Source organism: Pteropus vampyrus, unplaced genomic scaffold, assembly GCF_000151845.1.
Source record: "Pteropus vampyrus isolate Shadow unplaced genomic scaffold, Pvam_2.0 Scaffold87, whole genome shotgun sequence".
Taxonomy (NCBI): domain Eukaryota; kingdom Metazoa; phylum Chordata; class Mammalia; order Chiroptera; family Pteropodidae; genus Pteropus; species Pteropus vampyrus.
In genome coordinates this window covers 6,238,585-6,256,226 of record NW_011888868.1, presented here as the reverse complement: position 1 = coordinate 6,256,226, position 17,642 = coordinate 6,238,585, and the positions used below count along the sequence as shown (strand labels likewise).

The following is a 17,642-nucleotide window of genomic DNA, read 5'->3' as shown; positions in this document are numbered from 1 at the left end:
CTGCTTGAAATATCAGCTGGCTTTCCATATATATGAAATGCAAACTTCTTTAGGAATTTTCTTAATTGCATCCCCTGCGTACCTTTTCAGTTGATCTCTTGCCACTCTGCCTTCGCTTTGTAAAGTAGTAACCATACCGTCCTTCCTACAGTTCCTGGAACATGCTGAGGTTTTGGGGCATTTATATGTACTGGTCTTTAACTTTGAGAGTTTCCCTTCAACTCTTCTTATGGTTTGTACTTTCTTAGTTTTTAGAGAGCTTTCCAATTTACTCATTCACTGAGTTTGTTTTCTTTATTGATACTTTGTAGTTACTTTTATATCTTCTTCGTTAAAGTGTAAGCCCTAAGAATATAGGGGCTTTATTTTGTTTGCTACTATATGGCACACAGTAGGCAGACACTTAATAATTTTTTTTTTTTAGAAGTTAGTGAATGGTAGCTCTTAAAGCTCATAAAATGGAGCTATTAACAACATAAGTAGATCATTTAAGATACCAAATGACATATTACATATAAAAGTAAGTGGGCATCCATGTCTTGCTCCTAACCTGATAAGGAAAAGCTTTCAATCTTTCACCATTGATTATGATGTTGGGTGTAGGCGTTTTTAAAGGGCTGTAATATGTTTATGAAATTTCTTTCTATTAGTTTGTTGAGTGTTTTTATTATGAAAAGGTGTTGAATTAATCCTACTTGGTTGTGGTATATAGTCCTTTTTTAAAAGATTTTTTATTTTATATTAGTTCAGTATACAGTTCAATGGTTAGACATTTATATAATTTACAAAGTGGTCCCCCCTAATTACTTCAGCATCCACCTCACACTACACACAGCCATTACAATATTATTGCCTATATTCTCTGTGGTGTTTTCTGCACTTTGTAACTACTAATTTGTACTTCTTCATCCCTTTACTTTTTCCATCCATTCCCCCCAACCCCCAACAATCGCTAGTTTGTTCTTTGTGAGTCTTGTTTTCATTTAGCTCATTTCTTTTGTTCTGCATATTTTTCTTTCTCTGTCTGACTTATTTCACTCATAATACCTTCTAGGTCCTCCCTGTCATTGTCTACATTTATTTCCTTTTAAATGTGGTGTTAGTTCTTTGGGGAGATGTAATCTAGGCTTGGTACTTTTCTTAAGGTAAGGCATTTGTGGTAGGCAGGGTTCTTAGCTGGTCCCCAATATCCCTTCTCCTCCTCATCCTCTTCATGCTGCTGCTCCTTGTGGGGCTGTGGCGATTATGGGACATTAATCCCAGGATCATGTTAGATAGTCCTTTTTTAATATGCTGCTTAGTTTGGTTTGCTAGTACTTTATTGAGGATTTTTGTATCAATATTGTTAAAAGATCATTGGTCTGTAGTTTACTTGTAATGTCTTTGTCTGGCTTTGGTATCAGGGTAGTATTGGCCTCGTCTAATCAGTTAGGATATGTTCATTACTCTACAGTTTTTTGGAAGAGTTTCTTTAAAGATGTTTGATAGAATACACCAGTGAAACGATCTGGTCCTGGGCTTTTATTGTTGGAAAGTTTTTGATTATTGATTTAATATCCCTACTCATTATAGATATGTTGAGATTTTCTATTTCCTCATTATTTAGTCTTTGCAGGTTTTATGTTTCTAGATATGTGTCCATTTCATTTAGTTCAGACAGTTTGTTCACGGACAGTTGTTTACACTACTCTCATATGATTTTTTAAAAAATTTCTAACATGTTCTCTTTCATTTCTGATTTTAGTTATTTAAATCTTTCCTTTTTTCTTTGTCTAGGTAAAGGTTTGTCAATTTTGTTCTTTTTGAAGAACCAGCTCTTGGTTTTAATGGTTTTCTTTATTTTATCACTGCTCTAATCTTTATTATTTCATATTTTCTGCTAGCTCTGAGGTTAGTTTGTTCTTCTAGTTCCTTAAGTTGTAGAGTTAGGTTGATTTGAAATCTTTTTTCTTTACTATAAGCATTTACAGCTATAAATTTATCTCATTGCTTTTGCTGTATCTCATAAGTTTTGGTATGTTGTGTTTTCATTTTTATTTCAAGAATTTTCTAAGTTCCTTTGTAATTTCTTATTTGTCTCGTTGGTTAAGAATTTGCTGTTTAATTTCCACATATTTGTGAATTTTCTAGTTTTCCGTCTGCTATTGATTTCTAGTTTCGTTACATTGCAATTAGAAAAGATACTTGGCTGATTTCAACCTTATTGAGACCTTTTTTTTATGGCCTAACATATGGGCTATCCTGGAGAATGTTGCATTTGGACTTGAGAAGAATATGTATTCTGCCGGTTTTTGGGGCGTGGAGTGTTCTTATATGTCTTTTAGGTTCAATGGGTATATAGGGTTATTCACGTCTACTTCCTTTTCAATCTGTGTGGTTGTTCTGTCCATTATTGAAAGGGGGGAGGTATTGAGTCTCTTATTGTCATTATGTAGGTATGTTTATTTCTCTCTTTAATTTTGTTAGTGTTTGCTTCATAAATTTTGGAGCTTTGATGTTTGGTATATGTGTTTATAATTGTTATATCTTCGTCAGTTTATCTTTTGGTAATATTTAATATCCTTTGTCACTTGTAGCAGTTTTTGACTTACAGTCTATTTTTGCTGATGTTAGTATAGTGACTCCAGCTCTTCTCTGGTTGCTAGATATATGAAGTACCTTTTTCTGTCCTTTTACTTTCAACCTATTCTGTCCTTAGATCTAAAATATGTCTTGTTGACAGCAGATAGTAGGATTATGCTTTTTAAATCCCTTCTGCTAATCTGTGCCTGTTGATTGGAATGTTTAGTCCATTGACATTTAAAGTAATTACTGATTGAGAAGGACTTTTGCTATTTTATTTGTTTTCTGTATGTCTTATATTTTTTGTCTCTCTTTTTCTCCATTATTGCCTTTCTTTGTGTTCAGTTCATTTTTTTGTAGTGACACAGTTTGATTTGTTTCTCATGTCCTTTTATGTATGTTCTATATTTTCTTTGTGGTTAACATTCTAAATTACAAGTTTGTTTTGAATTGAAACCAGTTTAACTTCAATCACATAAAAAAACACTGCTATACCAGTCTGTCCCCTCTGTTTGTTACCAGTGTCACAAATTACATTTTTATACATTGTGTATCCATTAATGTAGATTTATAATTATTTTTGTGCATTTTTCTTTCATATCCTATAGAGAATTAGTTACAAACCAGTATTACACTAATGCTGATTTTTATGTTTGCCCATGTATTTACCTTTACTCGAGAGCTTTATATCTTCATATATCTTAGAATTTATATCTAATGTTCTTTCATTTCAATCTGAAGAACTCCCTTCAGCATTTCTTGTAGGGCATTTCTAATGTTAGTGAACTCGCTCAACTTTTGGGAGATATAGAATTCTTGGTTGGCAGATTTTTTCTTTTAGCACTTTTAATGTGTTATCTCAGTGCCTTGTTCCTCTAAGGTTTCTGCTGATAATCTTTTTGAGGATCTCCTATGTATAATGAGTCACTTTTCTCTGGCTGCTTTAAAAATTCTCTGTCTTTCAGCAGTTTGATTATATTGTATCTTGATGTGGCTCAGTTTGCGTTTGTCCTACTTGGAATTTATGGAAGTTTTTGGTCATTATTTATTTAGATAATCTCTCTGCCCCTTTTACTTTCTCTTCTCATTCTTGGACTCCTGTAATGCTTATATTGGTTTGTTTGATGGTGTCTGTAAGGTCCTTAGACTCTGTTCATTTCATTATGTTTTCTTTCTCTTCCTCATCCTTGATAATTTCAAATGTCTTACCTTCAAATTTGCTGATTTGTCTTTTTGTTCAAATCTGTTGTTGATCCCCTTTAGTGTGTTTTTTCAGCTCCAGAATTACTATTTTGGTTCCTTTTTAAAATGTCTTTTTGTCAGTAATCTCATTTTGTTTATGTATTGATTTCCTTATTTGTTTTTTTCTTTGCCTTTGTTGTCTTTTAACTCGTTAAACATTTAGCACAGCTGTGAATGAAATGTTTTATATTGGATGGTCAGGGAAGTTTTGGAGATCTGGGTAGCCATTTAAAGACTTGGGGGAATATTGTTAGATGTAGAGAAAGCAAGTTGCAGAGGTCCTAGATGGGTATTGTGAATTGAACTAAATCAGATTGGTCATACATAATTAATGTGTTCTTTAGGTAGATAAAAGTAGCTACCAGTAGATAAAGTTAAGTGAAAATCAGCTGCTTTCTTGTAACCTATTAGTTTAATGAAAGTAAATCTTAGACCAAAGTCTGCCAAATACAGTAGACATTTATTTTGTCAACATTTATTAGCAAGCAAGTTCAAAAATAATAAGTGCCACTTGTTTTGTAAACATAACTACTCAGCTTTCTGTCCTTTTAAGTACTTCAACCATACTTTGCGTGAAAGGTTCACTTGATATATAGATGCAGCAAAGTCTAGAGGCAGGAGTTAGTTAATCTTATACGTGGCAGCAAATAATCAAAATCTTCAAAATTAGTGACTGGCTTCAGACACTGTCTTTAAGAATATAGGCCTTTATACCTTCTTTATGCAAGGTCAGAGGAGTGTTCCTCTGGTAGTTTAGACAGTCCATATATTTGAACCACACCAATATCATGAATGAAAATTCATTTCCAGTATCTTTTATGCCAGTTAATAACCTTGAAAACACACACTCACATTTTATCATTCATTATGCAAATAGCAAAGGCTCTTATGTTGAGATTAATGGGAATAAAGCTAGCAAAAACAGTAATAATTGGAATGTAGCCTTTCTGAATAAATAATAACTTCATATTCCAGTTTTATCAGTTGACATCATAATGACCATTGTAGCCTTGTTTCCATCTAGTACAAGATCCAGTCCAGGGTCAGGATCTATGTCTCTTTACTCTCCTTGAATCCGCAACATTTCCATAACCTTTCTTTGACTTTTAGCTCATTGACATTTTTGAAAATGCCATCTCCTTTTTTGTTTTAAACATAATGGTTTAAAACTGTCTGAAGTTTTAAACTGTCTGACAGTTACAGTCATTCTATAACTGTCTGAAGTTCCTTTGTAATTATATTTATGTCATGCATTCTCAGAAAACTGCTTAATTGATATTGTGTCCTTTTCAGAATATCACACCTAGAGACACAGGATGTCCATCTGTCCTTTATATGTGGTATAAATTTTGGTCATTTCATTAAAGAGTGTCTAAATTCTTCACTGTATACTTACTGCCTGCATTAAAATTTGAGTAAAAATACCATAAAGCATAGGGATGAGAAAGACCATAATGAATATATATACAACAAAGATTTTGTATCTAAAGTTTAAAAATGTGCAGAAGGCTTAAGCAATCACTTAACAAAAGAGGATATTAAAATGACTGGTAAACCAGTGAAATAGCATTCATCATTTTTAATCATCAGGGAAATGTAAATTAAAACTATAGTGAGATATATACAACCAACAGAATGACTGATAGGGTTGATGAGGATGTGGAAGAACTGGAACTCTGTTACATTGCTGGTGGGGGTATGTAAATTGACACAGCCACTTTGAAAAAATGTTTGGCCGTATCTGCTAAAGCTAGCTATGTGTATCTAGAGATCTAGCAATTTTTTCCTGGGTGCATATCCCAAAGAAATACGTGTTTATGATTACCAAAAGACATGTTGAAGGATGTTCATTAGAAACTTTATTTGTAATAGCCCATACTTGGAAACCAACTTTATGCCCATCAGTAGTAGAATGGGTAAATTAATTGAGGAATAGTCATACAGGCATACCTCAGAGTTTGGCACCTGAGCTCTTGAACATTTAGGTAATCTCTCTCATATCTTTCCCCAAAGGAAGATGGAAATAGGTATTTTAGTTCCCAAGGTTTCCCTGTATATGAATGCGTGCGTGCGCGCATGTGTGGTGAGTAGTAGTGGCTAGGTTCACGCTTCAAGGAAAAAAGCAGAGAGCTCCAGGTATCAGTAAAGCAAGTCAGGACAGTGTATGTGCTCTCTGGTGAGTGGAATGCTGACAGAATAAGTAGATACTGGCAATAAATTTAAAAGTATGATTTACATGTGTAGCAGTTGGACTAGTTTACACATAGACAATGGACAAAAAGCATTATTTGTGGATAAGACCTTTCAGATACAGATGTGATTCACCTTTGTTTAGTTTTTTTCCTATTTGTTGTACACTTAACTTTATGATCGTTTTTCATGATTTGCCAATTTTAGCCTCATAATATTGGTAAAATTACCATGGCTATTTACATAAATGCAGTGTTGAACTGATTTCCATTAGATTCATGTTTCTTTGATTTAGCTGTTGTGGTTTGGGGAATTTATATCGCTTTTCCAGAAAGATATTATTGATTTGTTAAATTGGAAAATATTTTCGTTTTCACACTGCTTTATTTTGAGGTCAGTCAAGATTTTGTCTTAAACATATTAAGTTAAAAACGCTGAGAAATTCAACTTGAAACTTTAAATTTGTAGAAGGAGAATGTACTGAATAAAATCTCCTTAACCACTTAGTAACATTCTCTATGTGTGTGTGTATGTTAGGAGAATTTCTCATGCTACCCGTTTTCTCAAAAGCTGAGCTGGAGTGACATATACAGTATTTTAGAAAGTTAACTTGAGTGAGAAATAAGAAATGGGTATTCAGGTTCTAAATTTGCCCAGCTTTATGACCTTGAGTAAATTATATTATGTTTTTGGCCTTCAGAGTTCTTATTTTTAAAATAGGATGCTTAGAGTAGGTCTTTGTTTTGCAACTGTTTAAAAATTAGCTCTGTACTTGCCTTGATTAAAAAGCCCTAAAAACTGAGGTAGCATAACACAGAGAGCATTTTCATGTTTTATGTTATATTCCATGTATTAATATATTTAAATTACTTTCTTTGATTATTATTATGAAGTGTCAAATAACATTTGACATTTCATAATAATAATATGACTAAAAAGAAATTAAAACAGTTATGGTGAATTTGTTTTTTCAAACTATATTTTATGTCATCCCCCAGGTAAGAATTACTAGAATATGTAACATTTGACATTTCATAATAATAATATGACTAAAAAGAAATTAAAACAGTTATGGTGAATTTGTTTTTTCAAACTATATTTTATGTCATCCCCCAGGTAAGAATTACTAGAATATGTCAGTTGATTGCAAAGTGGCAGGATGAAAGAAGAATATACACTATGGTGTAAAAATTTGAATTAGTTGTTAATATTTGAAAGCGAGGAGGTCTCACATTAAAATTTGGAGCTTTTTGAAAAAATCAGCATATCTGATAATAACAGAGCCTGAATTCCCGTAGCAATTCCTGTTGCTCCTCTAGATGGCAATTGATCTCTAATTATTCACAGTATCTGTCACTTCTACTATCTCTTCCCTTCTTTCCTCCTTCCCTCCTCCCTCCCTCTCTTTTTTACTTCCGAGATGTAATTCATATACCATGAAATTCACCTTTTAAAGTATACAATTCAGTAGTTTAATATATTCGGAAAGTTATAGTACTGTTACCATTATCTAATTCCAGAACATTTCATCACCCCTTTTCATACCTGTTTTCAGTCATTCCTTATTTCCCATACCATAGCCATAGTAAACCACTAATCTACTCCCTCCCTGTCTGTATATTTGCCTATTCTAGATATTTCATATAAATGTAGTTGTACATTATGTGGCCTTTGTGTCTGGCTTACTTCACCTAGCATAATGTTTGCAAGATTTATCCATATTAGAGCATTCCTTTTAATGAGTGCTGTATTGTTTGGATATATATTACTTGTTGTTTATCCATTCACCAATTGATGGACATTTGAGTTTCTACTTTTTAGCTCTTACAGATAATGCTGCTTCCAATGTTGATGTACACATTTGTGTATGGTTATATGTTTTCAGTTATCTTGGGTATATACCTGGGAATGGAAGTAGTGATTCATATAGTTTCAGTTTCTCTACATCTTTGCCAACACTTGTCATTGTCATTTTGACTGTAACCATCCTAGTGGGTGTGAAGTGGTATATCCTTGTGGTTTTTGTTTTTCCCTGATAACTGATGATATTAAGCATCTTAACAAGTGCTTATTGTCCATTTTTATATCTTTAGAGAAATGCCTATTGAAATCTTTTGCCCATTTTATAATTAGGTTAGTTGTTATTGTTGGGTTGTAATATTTCTTCATGTATACTAGACCCTTATCAGATACATGATTTACAAATATTTTCTCCCATTCTGTAGGTTGCCTTTTCACTATCTATGTTTAATTCTAATGAAGCCCAGTTTATTTTTTCATTTGTTGTCTGTGCTTTTGGTGTCACATTTAAGAAATTATTGCCTAATCCAAGGTCACGAAGATTTATACCTCAGTTCTCTTCTAAGAGTTTTATAGATTGTTTTGCCATTTAGATCTGATCCATTTTAAAGTAGTTTTTACATATTGTGTGAGGCAGGGGTCCAACTTCATACTTTGGCATATGGATATCCAGTTGTCCAGCACCGTTTATTGAAGACTTCTTTCCCCGTTGTCTTGGCACCCTTGTGAAAAATCATTTGACTATAGATGTTTGGGTTAATTTCTAGACTCTCATGTTATTCCACCAGTCTCCATCCTTATGTCAGTGTCCCCATTGTTTTGATTGCTGCAGCTTTGTAATAAGTTTTGAAATCAGGAAGTGTGAGTCCTCCAACTTTCTCCGCCCACCATATCATTTTAAGTATTTAGGACCCCTCGCAGGTCATTATGAACTAAGGATCAGCTTTTCCATTTCTGCAAAAAAAAAAAAAAAAAAAAAGCCATTGGAATTTTGATAAGATTATATTGAATCTATAGATCACTTTGAGAGTATTGCCATCTTCAAAATATTGTCTATCAGGGAAAGATAAATACCATATGATTTCACTTATTTGCAGAATCTAAGGAACAAAAAGAACAAACTAATCAAAAACAGATTCACAAATATAGTGGACAATTTGGTGATGGGCAGAGGGGAGGGGGTTTGGGGAGCTGGGAGAATGGGGTGAAGGGCTAAAGAAGTATGAATTAGTAGTTGATAGATGGTCACGGGGATGGGGAGCATGGCATAGAGAATGCAGTTAGCATTAATATGATGGCTAGGTGGAGGACCAGGGGAGAGAGGGAGCAATTGGGGGGATCATTTTATGAATTATATAGATGTTTAACCAATGTACTATACACTTAAAACTAATTAAAATAAGTAAATTAAAAAAATAAATAATATAGAAAACAGCTCAATGAAATTAAAATAAATATATATAAAATATATATATAATCTATCAATCCATGAAATGGGATGTCTTCCCATTTATTTAGGTTTGTTTCAAAATAGGAGTGGCAAGAGTGGCAGTCCTTTTCTTGTTCCTGATCTTAGGGGGCATGTATCCAGTCTTTCACCTTTATGTATGATGTTAGCTTATACAGTGGGTGGCTGTCCTTTATCAACTTGAGGAGATTCCCTTCTGTTCACAGTCTTTTGAGTATTATAGACAGTTGGATTATGGCACATGCATTTTTTGTGTCTTTCGAGATGATCACGTTTTTTGTGCTTTACCAGTGTAGTTTATTACACTGATTTTTGTATGCTGAACTTACTTTGCTTTTGTGGGATATACAATTCCCTTTTTATGTTTTGGATTAGATTTGCTAATATTTTATTGAAGATTTTTGTATCTTCACAAGGGTATCAAATGTAGTTTTTCTATTCTTACAATGTCTCTTTCAGTTATCAGAGTAGTACTGGCTTCAGTATTCCCTCTTTTCAAAAAAGAATTGGTAGTGGTAGTTCTTAAATGTTTGAAACCATCTAGTTGGAGACTTATTTGTGGAAAAATTTTCATTTCTAATTTACTATCTTCATTTTTTATGGTTCCATTTAGAATTTTAAATTGTTCTTGAGTTAATTTTGGTAGTTTGTTTCTTTCTAGTAATTTGTCTATTTCATTTAGGTGATCTAATTTGTTGGCAGTTGACAGACATAGCATTGTTCATAGCATTCTCTTACATTATTTCTGTAAGATTGATAGTAATGCTCCTTCTTTCATTCCTGAGTTATTTGTGTCTTCCCTCGTTTTTTCTTAGCTAGTCTAGCTAAAAGTTTGTTGATTTTATTGATCTTTCCAAAGAATCAATTTTTTGTTTAATTAAAATTTTCTATTGTGTTTTTATTTTATGGTTTATTTATTTCCACTGTAATCGTTATTGTTTCTTTCCTTCAGTTTGCTTTAGGTTTGGGTTTAAAATGCTCTTCTTTTTCCAGTGTCTTAAGGTAGAGGTTAGGTTATTAATTTGAGATCTTTTTTGTTATTTAATATAAATATTTACAGTTATAAATTTCTCTGTAAGTTATACTTTAGATGCATCCACTAAGTTTCAGTATGTTTTGTTTTTATTTTTAATTATCTCCAAGTATTTTCTAATTTTCTTCATGACTTCTTTTTTGACCCATTGGTTATTTAGGAGTGTGTTTTTTAATTTTCATGTATTTGTGAACTCTTCAAATATCCTTCTGTTATTGTTTTCTGATTTTATTACATTGTTGTCAAGGAACATACTTCATATGACTTCAGTCCATTTATACCTAATGCGATTAGTTTTATTGCCTTAACATATATGGTCTGTCTTGGAATATTGTTTTACTTGCATTTGAGAAGAATGTGTCTTCTGCTGTTTTGAGTTTGAGGGTTCTATAGTTGTTTATTAAGTTTAGTAGTTTTAATGTTAGTCAGATCTTCTGTTTTTCATTGATTTTTCTGTGACTTGTATTCATTATTGCAAATAGAGCATTGAAATCTTCAACCATTATTTTCGAATTGTATACTTCTTTTGTCATTTTTTTCATGTATTTTGAGAGTCTCGTTATGTGCATACATGTTTATAATTACTAAATCTTGTTGATGAGTTGGCATTTTTTTATTATAAATATCCTTTTTATACTATATTCTGTTTTGTCAACTATTAGTTTGGCCACTCCAGTTATCTTTTGGCTACTGTTTGCATGGTATATCTTTCCATCCTTTTACTTTCAACCTACTTTATCTTTGAATCTAAAGTGTACCTGTTATAGGTAGCATAAAGTTGGATTATGTTTTTTAATCTAGTTTGCTAATCTCTGCCTTTTAACTTGTTTGTTAATTTCACTTATAGTTAATATAATTACACATAAGATAGGGTTACATCTTCCAATTTATATATTTTTATGTGCGATTTTTTCCCCCCTTATTCCTTCATTACTGCTTTCTTTTGTGTTAAAGTGATATTTTCTAGTGTGCTATTTTAATTCTCTTGTTTGCTGTTTTTTTTTGTTTTTGTTTTTGTTTTTTAATTTATTATTTAGTGGTTGACCTGGGGATTAAAATTAACATCTCAACTTAAAATAATGTAGTTTGGGTTAATACTAATTTAATTACAGTGGTATAAACATTTTTATATAATTCCATCTCTCCCCTTTGTCCTGTTATTGTTATACAAATTATATCTTTATATATTGTATGCCCAACAACACACTTAGAATTATTGCTTTATGCAGTTTTTTTAAAACTTGTGTATTAGTTTCTGGTTGCTACTTGTGTAGAGAAGAGTTAACCTAGCAGGCCTCACTGCTTATCCTTAGAATGAATTAATTATGAGGTCCACCCTTGGCTGGCATCTGAGAACTTGGATTCCAAGAGAATTCCCACCTGTCTAACTGATAACAATGGTTAACTATGCCTAAGATGCTTACAAACAATATAGTTTATGCTGAACATCTGTTTTTCTTCTGAGGATCTGGAATTTTGGTATGTACTAGGCAGAGGATGCCTGTATGATCAGCCCCTAATCAAAACCTTGGATACCGAGTCTTTAATGGTCTTTCCTGGTTGTTGACATGTCATGTTTGTTGTCATGGCTAACCTCTGAGGAAATTAAGTGTGTCATATGATTCTATTAAAAAGGGAGCCTTAGGAGTTTGCCTTGGCTACTTTTGGACTTCGCCCCACGTACCTTCTCTCTGTTGATTTTTGCTTTGTATCCTTTTGTCATAATAAATAATAGCTGTTGGTTTGACTGAGTTACTGAGTCCTGTGAGTCCTCTAGCATGTCATTGAAATTTGGGTGGTCTTGAATACTCCCTACATACTGCTGTAACAGATTCCCACAAATTTGCTGGCTTAAAACAACATAAGTTTATTATCTTACCATTTTGGAAGTAAAGAGTCTAAAATGAGCCTCACTGGGCTAAAATCAAGGTGTCAGCATTGCTATGTTTCTTCTGGAGGTTCTAAGGGAGAATCCATTTTCTCGCCTTTTCCACTGTCTAGAAGCTTCCTGCATTCATTAACTCATGGTCACTCCTCCATTCCATCTGCAAAGCTAGCAATGTCTGATCAAACCTTTCTTATACAGCATCGTTCTGAAACTTTCCTGTTTGTACCTTTTATTTTTAAGGACCCTTCTGATCATGTGGGGTCCAAACAAATAAGCCATCTTAAATTTAACATCATATCTGCAAAATCCCTTTTGTCATGTGAAGTAATATATTTGCAGAGGTTCTAGGAATTGAGACATAGGCATCTTTGAGGTGACCATTTTTGTACCTACCACAGTCAGGAGAGATAAAGAGCTAGAAACAAAATATATCTATCCTGTCTTTTACCTTTACTTAAGTAATTATCCTTACTGGTGCTCTTTCTGCCTGTGGGTTGGATTTACTGTCTAATGTCCTTTCATTTCAGTCTGAACGACTCCTTTTATATATCATGTAGGACGGTTGTGATGAATTTTCTGTGCTTATTTAGGAATATCTTAATATTGTCTTCAGTTTTACTGGATGGTTTTGCTAGATACAGAATAATTGGTTGACAGTCTTTTTCTTGCAGCACTTTGAATATGTCATTCTCCTGCCTTCTGGTCCCCTAGGTTACCAATGATAAATCAGTCGAGCATCTCTTATACATGATAATTTCCTTCTCTCTTGCTGCTCTTAAGATTCTTTATCTTTCAACAGTTTGATTATGATGTATCTAGGTGTGGATCACTTTGATTTTATCCTGCTTGGAGTTGGTTGAGCTTCTGGGATGTGCCTATTGTTTTTCATCAAATTCGGGAAGTTTTTGGCCATTTTTGTTTAATAATATTTTTTATTTTCAACTATGGTTGGTATACAGTAGTTTCAGGTGTACAACATGGTGATTAGACATCTGTATAACACAAAGTGATCACTCCAATAAATTTAGTGCCCCCCTCCCATCTGGTAACCTTCAAAATGTTCTCTGTATCTATGAGTTTGTTTCTGTTTTTTTGTTGTTGTTGTTTATTTTGTTCTTTAGATTCCACATATACTTGAAATTATATGGCATTTGTCTTTCTCTGTCTGATTTACTCCACTCAGCACAATACCATCTAGGTCAATCATTAAATATCTTTTTTCATTCCTTTACTTTCCATCTGTGTGTGTCTTTTAATCTGAAGTGAGCCTCTTATGGCAGCCTATGTAAGGGTCTTGTTTTCTTATCCATTCAGCCACCCTATCTTTTGATTGGAGCATTTCATTCTTTTTCATTTGAAGTACTTGTTGATAGATATGTAGTTACTGCCATTCTTTATTCATATTTTTGACATATATTTTTTTCTTCTTAAAGAAGTCCCTCCAACATTTCCTGTATGTTGGCTTAGCTTTTTTTTTGGCGGTGCGGGGGAAGCTCTTTATCTATCCTTCGATTCTAAATGATAGCTTTGCTGGGTAGAGACCTTGGTTGTAGGTCCTAGGTTTTCGTCACTTTGAATATTTTGTGCCAAACCCTTCTGGTCATTATTTCTTAAACTGTTCTTTCCGCCCCCTTCTTTTTCTCCTTTCCTTCTGAGACTCCTCTTATATGTTTGTTGGTGTGCTCGATGGTTTGTTAATTGTACTTTCCAACTCCAAAATTTCTATCTGGTTCCTTTTTATAATTTTTGTTTCTTTACTGATGTTCTGTTTGGTGAGACATCATTCTTACACATTCTTTAGTTTCTTAGACATGGATGGCATCTTTAGTTCTTTGAACATACTTAAAATTGCTGATTTAATATCTTTGTTTAGTCCAACACTTGGGCTTTCTGAGAATCAGTTTCTTTTGATTTCTTTTTCCATATTGTCTTTGTATGTCTCATAATTTCTTCTTGAAAACTGGATATTTTAAATATTATAATGTTCCATTTTTGAGAATCAGATTTCCCTCTCTCCCCAGTGTTTTTGTTTATCGTTCTTATTTATTTAGTGACTTTTCAGAACTAATTTTTTAAAATCTGTATTCTTTGTTTTGTGTAGTCACTGAAGACTGCTCAGTTGTCAGCTAATGATTAGATAGAGATTTCCTTAGATGCCTGGAACTAATAAGTCTCACACTCTTTTTTGAGAGGTTCTCTCTGTGTGTATTGGCTCTGGCCTTGGACATTCTTCTAGGCATTTACAACTCTACCTTAGTCTTCACTTACTGCAGCACAGTGCCTCAAGGTTAGCCAAAGGTGAAAGCCTACGGCTTTCTTAGGCCTTTCTTGAATATTCAACAGCTCTGGATATTTTGTGACTTCTGGATTCTCAGGAATCTTTTGGAGTTTTTCAAAGGTTTCTATTGACATCTCATTCCTCAGCTTTTCTTTAAAAAAATTTTTTGTTAAACTATTGTTTTCTCTTCCTCAGACAGTTGAGATAATGCAATAATTGCCTGATTGGTTTCAGCAAAAATCCCAAGCTCTTTGCACTGGAAAAGCTTTGATCAGGTTAAAGACAACTTGTCAAGTGGGGTCTACCATCCAACCACTAGCTCAGACAAATAATGACAATTTTGGGAGAATTGGACTTTGAAGACATTCTAGCCTCATTCTGCCCTTTATGATGGGTTCTAGGTTATTCATTTTCATGGTGACTGTTGGCTGTTGATTTATATTGTTATTTTGGAGCTTGGAGTAAGGAGTAGGGAGATAGGAATAGAGAAGGTTGGAAAACCACAACACTCTCTCTTTTTATTGAGATTCTTAAATACTGCCCAGATTGCTTCAAGCCTTGGTTAATTGTGGAGTTCTGAAAAAGTTGATTCTATTTTTTCTTTTATGGAAGGGAGAACTTTTGTTGGTCTTTACTGTTTTTTGTTGACATCCTCCCTTTTGTCTTTAAACATGACCCTTTTTATTCATCTTTATATCTGCCATTGCCCTGTAGGAATTTAAGTTTGTTAGATTATCTATCTGTTAAAGTTTTTGACTCTCAAAAATTGTTTTTTTTTTTTCTAGCTTAGACAGGAGCCTGAAAAATATGGATTTAAATTTAGTATAAAATAATAATGATTTTTAGGTCATTCTCAGTAATCGAGTATCTGGGAGAAATAAAGCACCTCTTCCCAGCAAAATGTGTAAAGTATTAATATCATACATTTCTTAGTAGTGTTTTTAACTGATATTTTGTGTGTGTTTGTGTGTTGGGTGCCTCTTCTATTTCTTATTATTAATGCGTTTGTCTTTTTACCTCTTAGGGCAGTAAAGAATGCTGATGGGAGAACTATTTCCCTGATTTTCAGATTGTTGAGCTGGTTGCCATGATGGGTGAGTTCAAACTAAAGAAATTTTTAAATCTATAATTAAAGAATGAAATGACGGAGAAAATTTTTTCTCTGCATGTATGATAACCTTTTTTCATAAAGAAATTTTATGTTGTAGATTTAATGTAACTTTTTATATTTACTTAATACATTTTTAGATAAAGCCTTCTTGTATTCGTACAGTTTTGGAATGATCATTTTATGCAGGACATAGAAGGGCCATCCCAAATAAAATGTTAAGATGGATTGTGATTTTCTTACAGTCTAATGGCCAGAAGGAATACTTGATAAATGAACCTGACTTTTAAAGATTAAATAAATCCTTAGGAATTAATTGTTATAATTACCCAACAATGTAATAATATAGACAAAAGAAAATAGCAGCAAAAAATAGTATGTTGTAAAATGTTATAACAATAGAACAGCAAATCATTGGCACTCAGGGAGGATATGTTTTATAACTCTTGTGAATATCCTGTGGTAAGGAAAGGAAGACTAAAGGATGGAATTGGATCATAAGTGTTCAGTTTATGTATTGGGTTTTCTTTTTTATATCCTTTTTTCTGTTTTTTCTTTTCTCCTTGGGGTTGACAGTTCCAATTTGAGACAGTGATTGAACAGAGAAACACTAGAAAGAAATGGAGCAAACGGCCCACCCTATCCTAAATAGGGAAAAATGGACTGAGAAGTAGTTGGAAGCTAAGTTTTTAAACTTATACTGATAGTGGTATCTTAACTCTGATGTATACTTGCCCATGTTTGTCTTAGTCACACTTTCCCTACTCCTTCCTTAACAAATGTATTATCCACTCTTATATGTATATATATGACATTATAGGCCAAAGGACTTAAATCTGACCATGTTCTTTAGTGGAAGGGGTAGCACACTTTCAGTGTGTTTTACTTTGTGGCAAGTGTGTAGGCCAGAGCTCCACTTTCACTTTCTCTTTGTAACCATGAATGCAGTGCCATCATGTGGTCCAAATTCTCCACTCTTGTCAGCTTCACCTCCAGTAAATTGGATATCGTTTTATTGAACTTCTATCAACTTTTCATTTTGGTTGCTCTTACTTGCAATCTGGGCCATGTTTATTTCTACCGTACTTCTCAAATACTTCACTATAGTAAGCAACAACACAAAGAACGTCCATTGCTTAAAAACACATACAAAAGTAGTCACAGAAAACCATGAATATTTTAAAGTGTGAATCACAGATATTTGAATTTTTGCCTGAGGATGTCCTCCTGTAATTATTTTTCAAGTATAATGAATAAGCATATAAGATATCTAATTAAACATGCCTAATAAAGGATTTTATTTGAAATTATTTCCCAAACATTTTTCATTTTTGTATTCAACTAACTGTCCTTTCAGCATGTGTCAGAAACACACTGCTGCTTCTGTGTGACTGTTTGTCAGACTCTAGAATCCTTTGGGCATCCTTACTGCCTATTGGATCAACTCATCCTTATAACATTGATAACCTGTCTAATCTACCTAGTACTTATGACCGCCACAGAGATTCATAATAGAGTAAAACGGTCCTAAGAATTGTTAGAGGTAGTGCTCATTGTGTGAATATCTCAGCTTGCCACTTGGCTTGATCTTTTGTGAGTTTGTTAGTTTATAACTTGTCAGTCTCCTCAAAGTATGTTTCCTAGTGGGTATCTACCATATGATTCTTCTTCAAACCAGAGGAAGAAGGAACTCAATTAGTTTGCCCTTTATTAGTATGTCATCTCTCTAAGAAGTTACTTATATTCCAGTGGCCCTCTTTACTTTTGTGTATCTACAATAGATAGAAAATGGTACTCATTTTTTTTAAACAATGAAATTAGTATATAAGTGTGATAAGAGATTTGAGCCAAAACCTTCTGGGCATTTTTTATTTATTTTGGTATTGTGATATTAAATGTGTAAAAATGCCTCAATTCAAGTATTTAAATTTTTTCTAATTAAGAAAATAATTAAAACATAGATATGTTTAAGTGTTAGAGTTCCCCTTTCTCCAATTAAGGATCTTACCTTTCTCAGAAAGGTTTCATCAGGTAATTTTATTCCACTTTAGATGATTCTCAGCTTATTCTTTT

At 33.2% G+C, this 17,642-nt stretch overlaps 2 protein-coding genes across 3 annotated transcripts in view; one reads left to right on the top strand and one right to left on the bottom strand.

Moving 5' to 3' along the window:
• Window positions 1-7,981, bottom strand: part of LOC111742159 — a 32,028-nt gene extending 24,047 nt beyond the window's left edge. The window contains exon 1 of the mRNA XM_023532686.1: window positions 7,897-7,981. Within this exon, the coding sequence (XP_023388454.1) occupies window positions 7,897-7,981 (85 nt within the window). The remainder of the gene's footprint in view (window positions 1-7,896) is intronic.
• The window catches only part of MAP3K2 (mitogen-activated protein kinase kinase kinase 2), a 77,891-nt gene that overhangs the window by 22,371 nt on the left and 37,878 nt on the right, over window positions 1-17,642 (top strand). For both annotated transcript variants that reach the window (XM_011363652.2, XM_011363651.2), the window contains exon 2: window positions 15,486-15,555. In XM_011363652.2, the coding sequence (XP_011361954.1) occupies window positions 15,549-15,555 (7 nt within the window). In that variant the 5' untranslated portion in view covers window positions 15,486-15,548. The remainder of the gene's footprint in view (window positions 1-15,485; window positions 15,556-17,642) is intronic.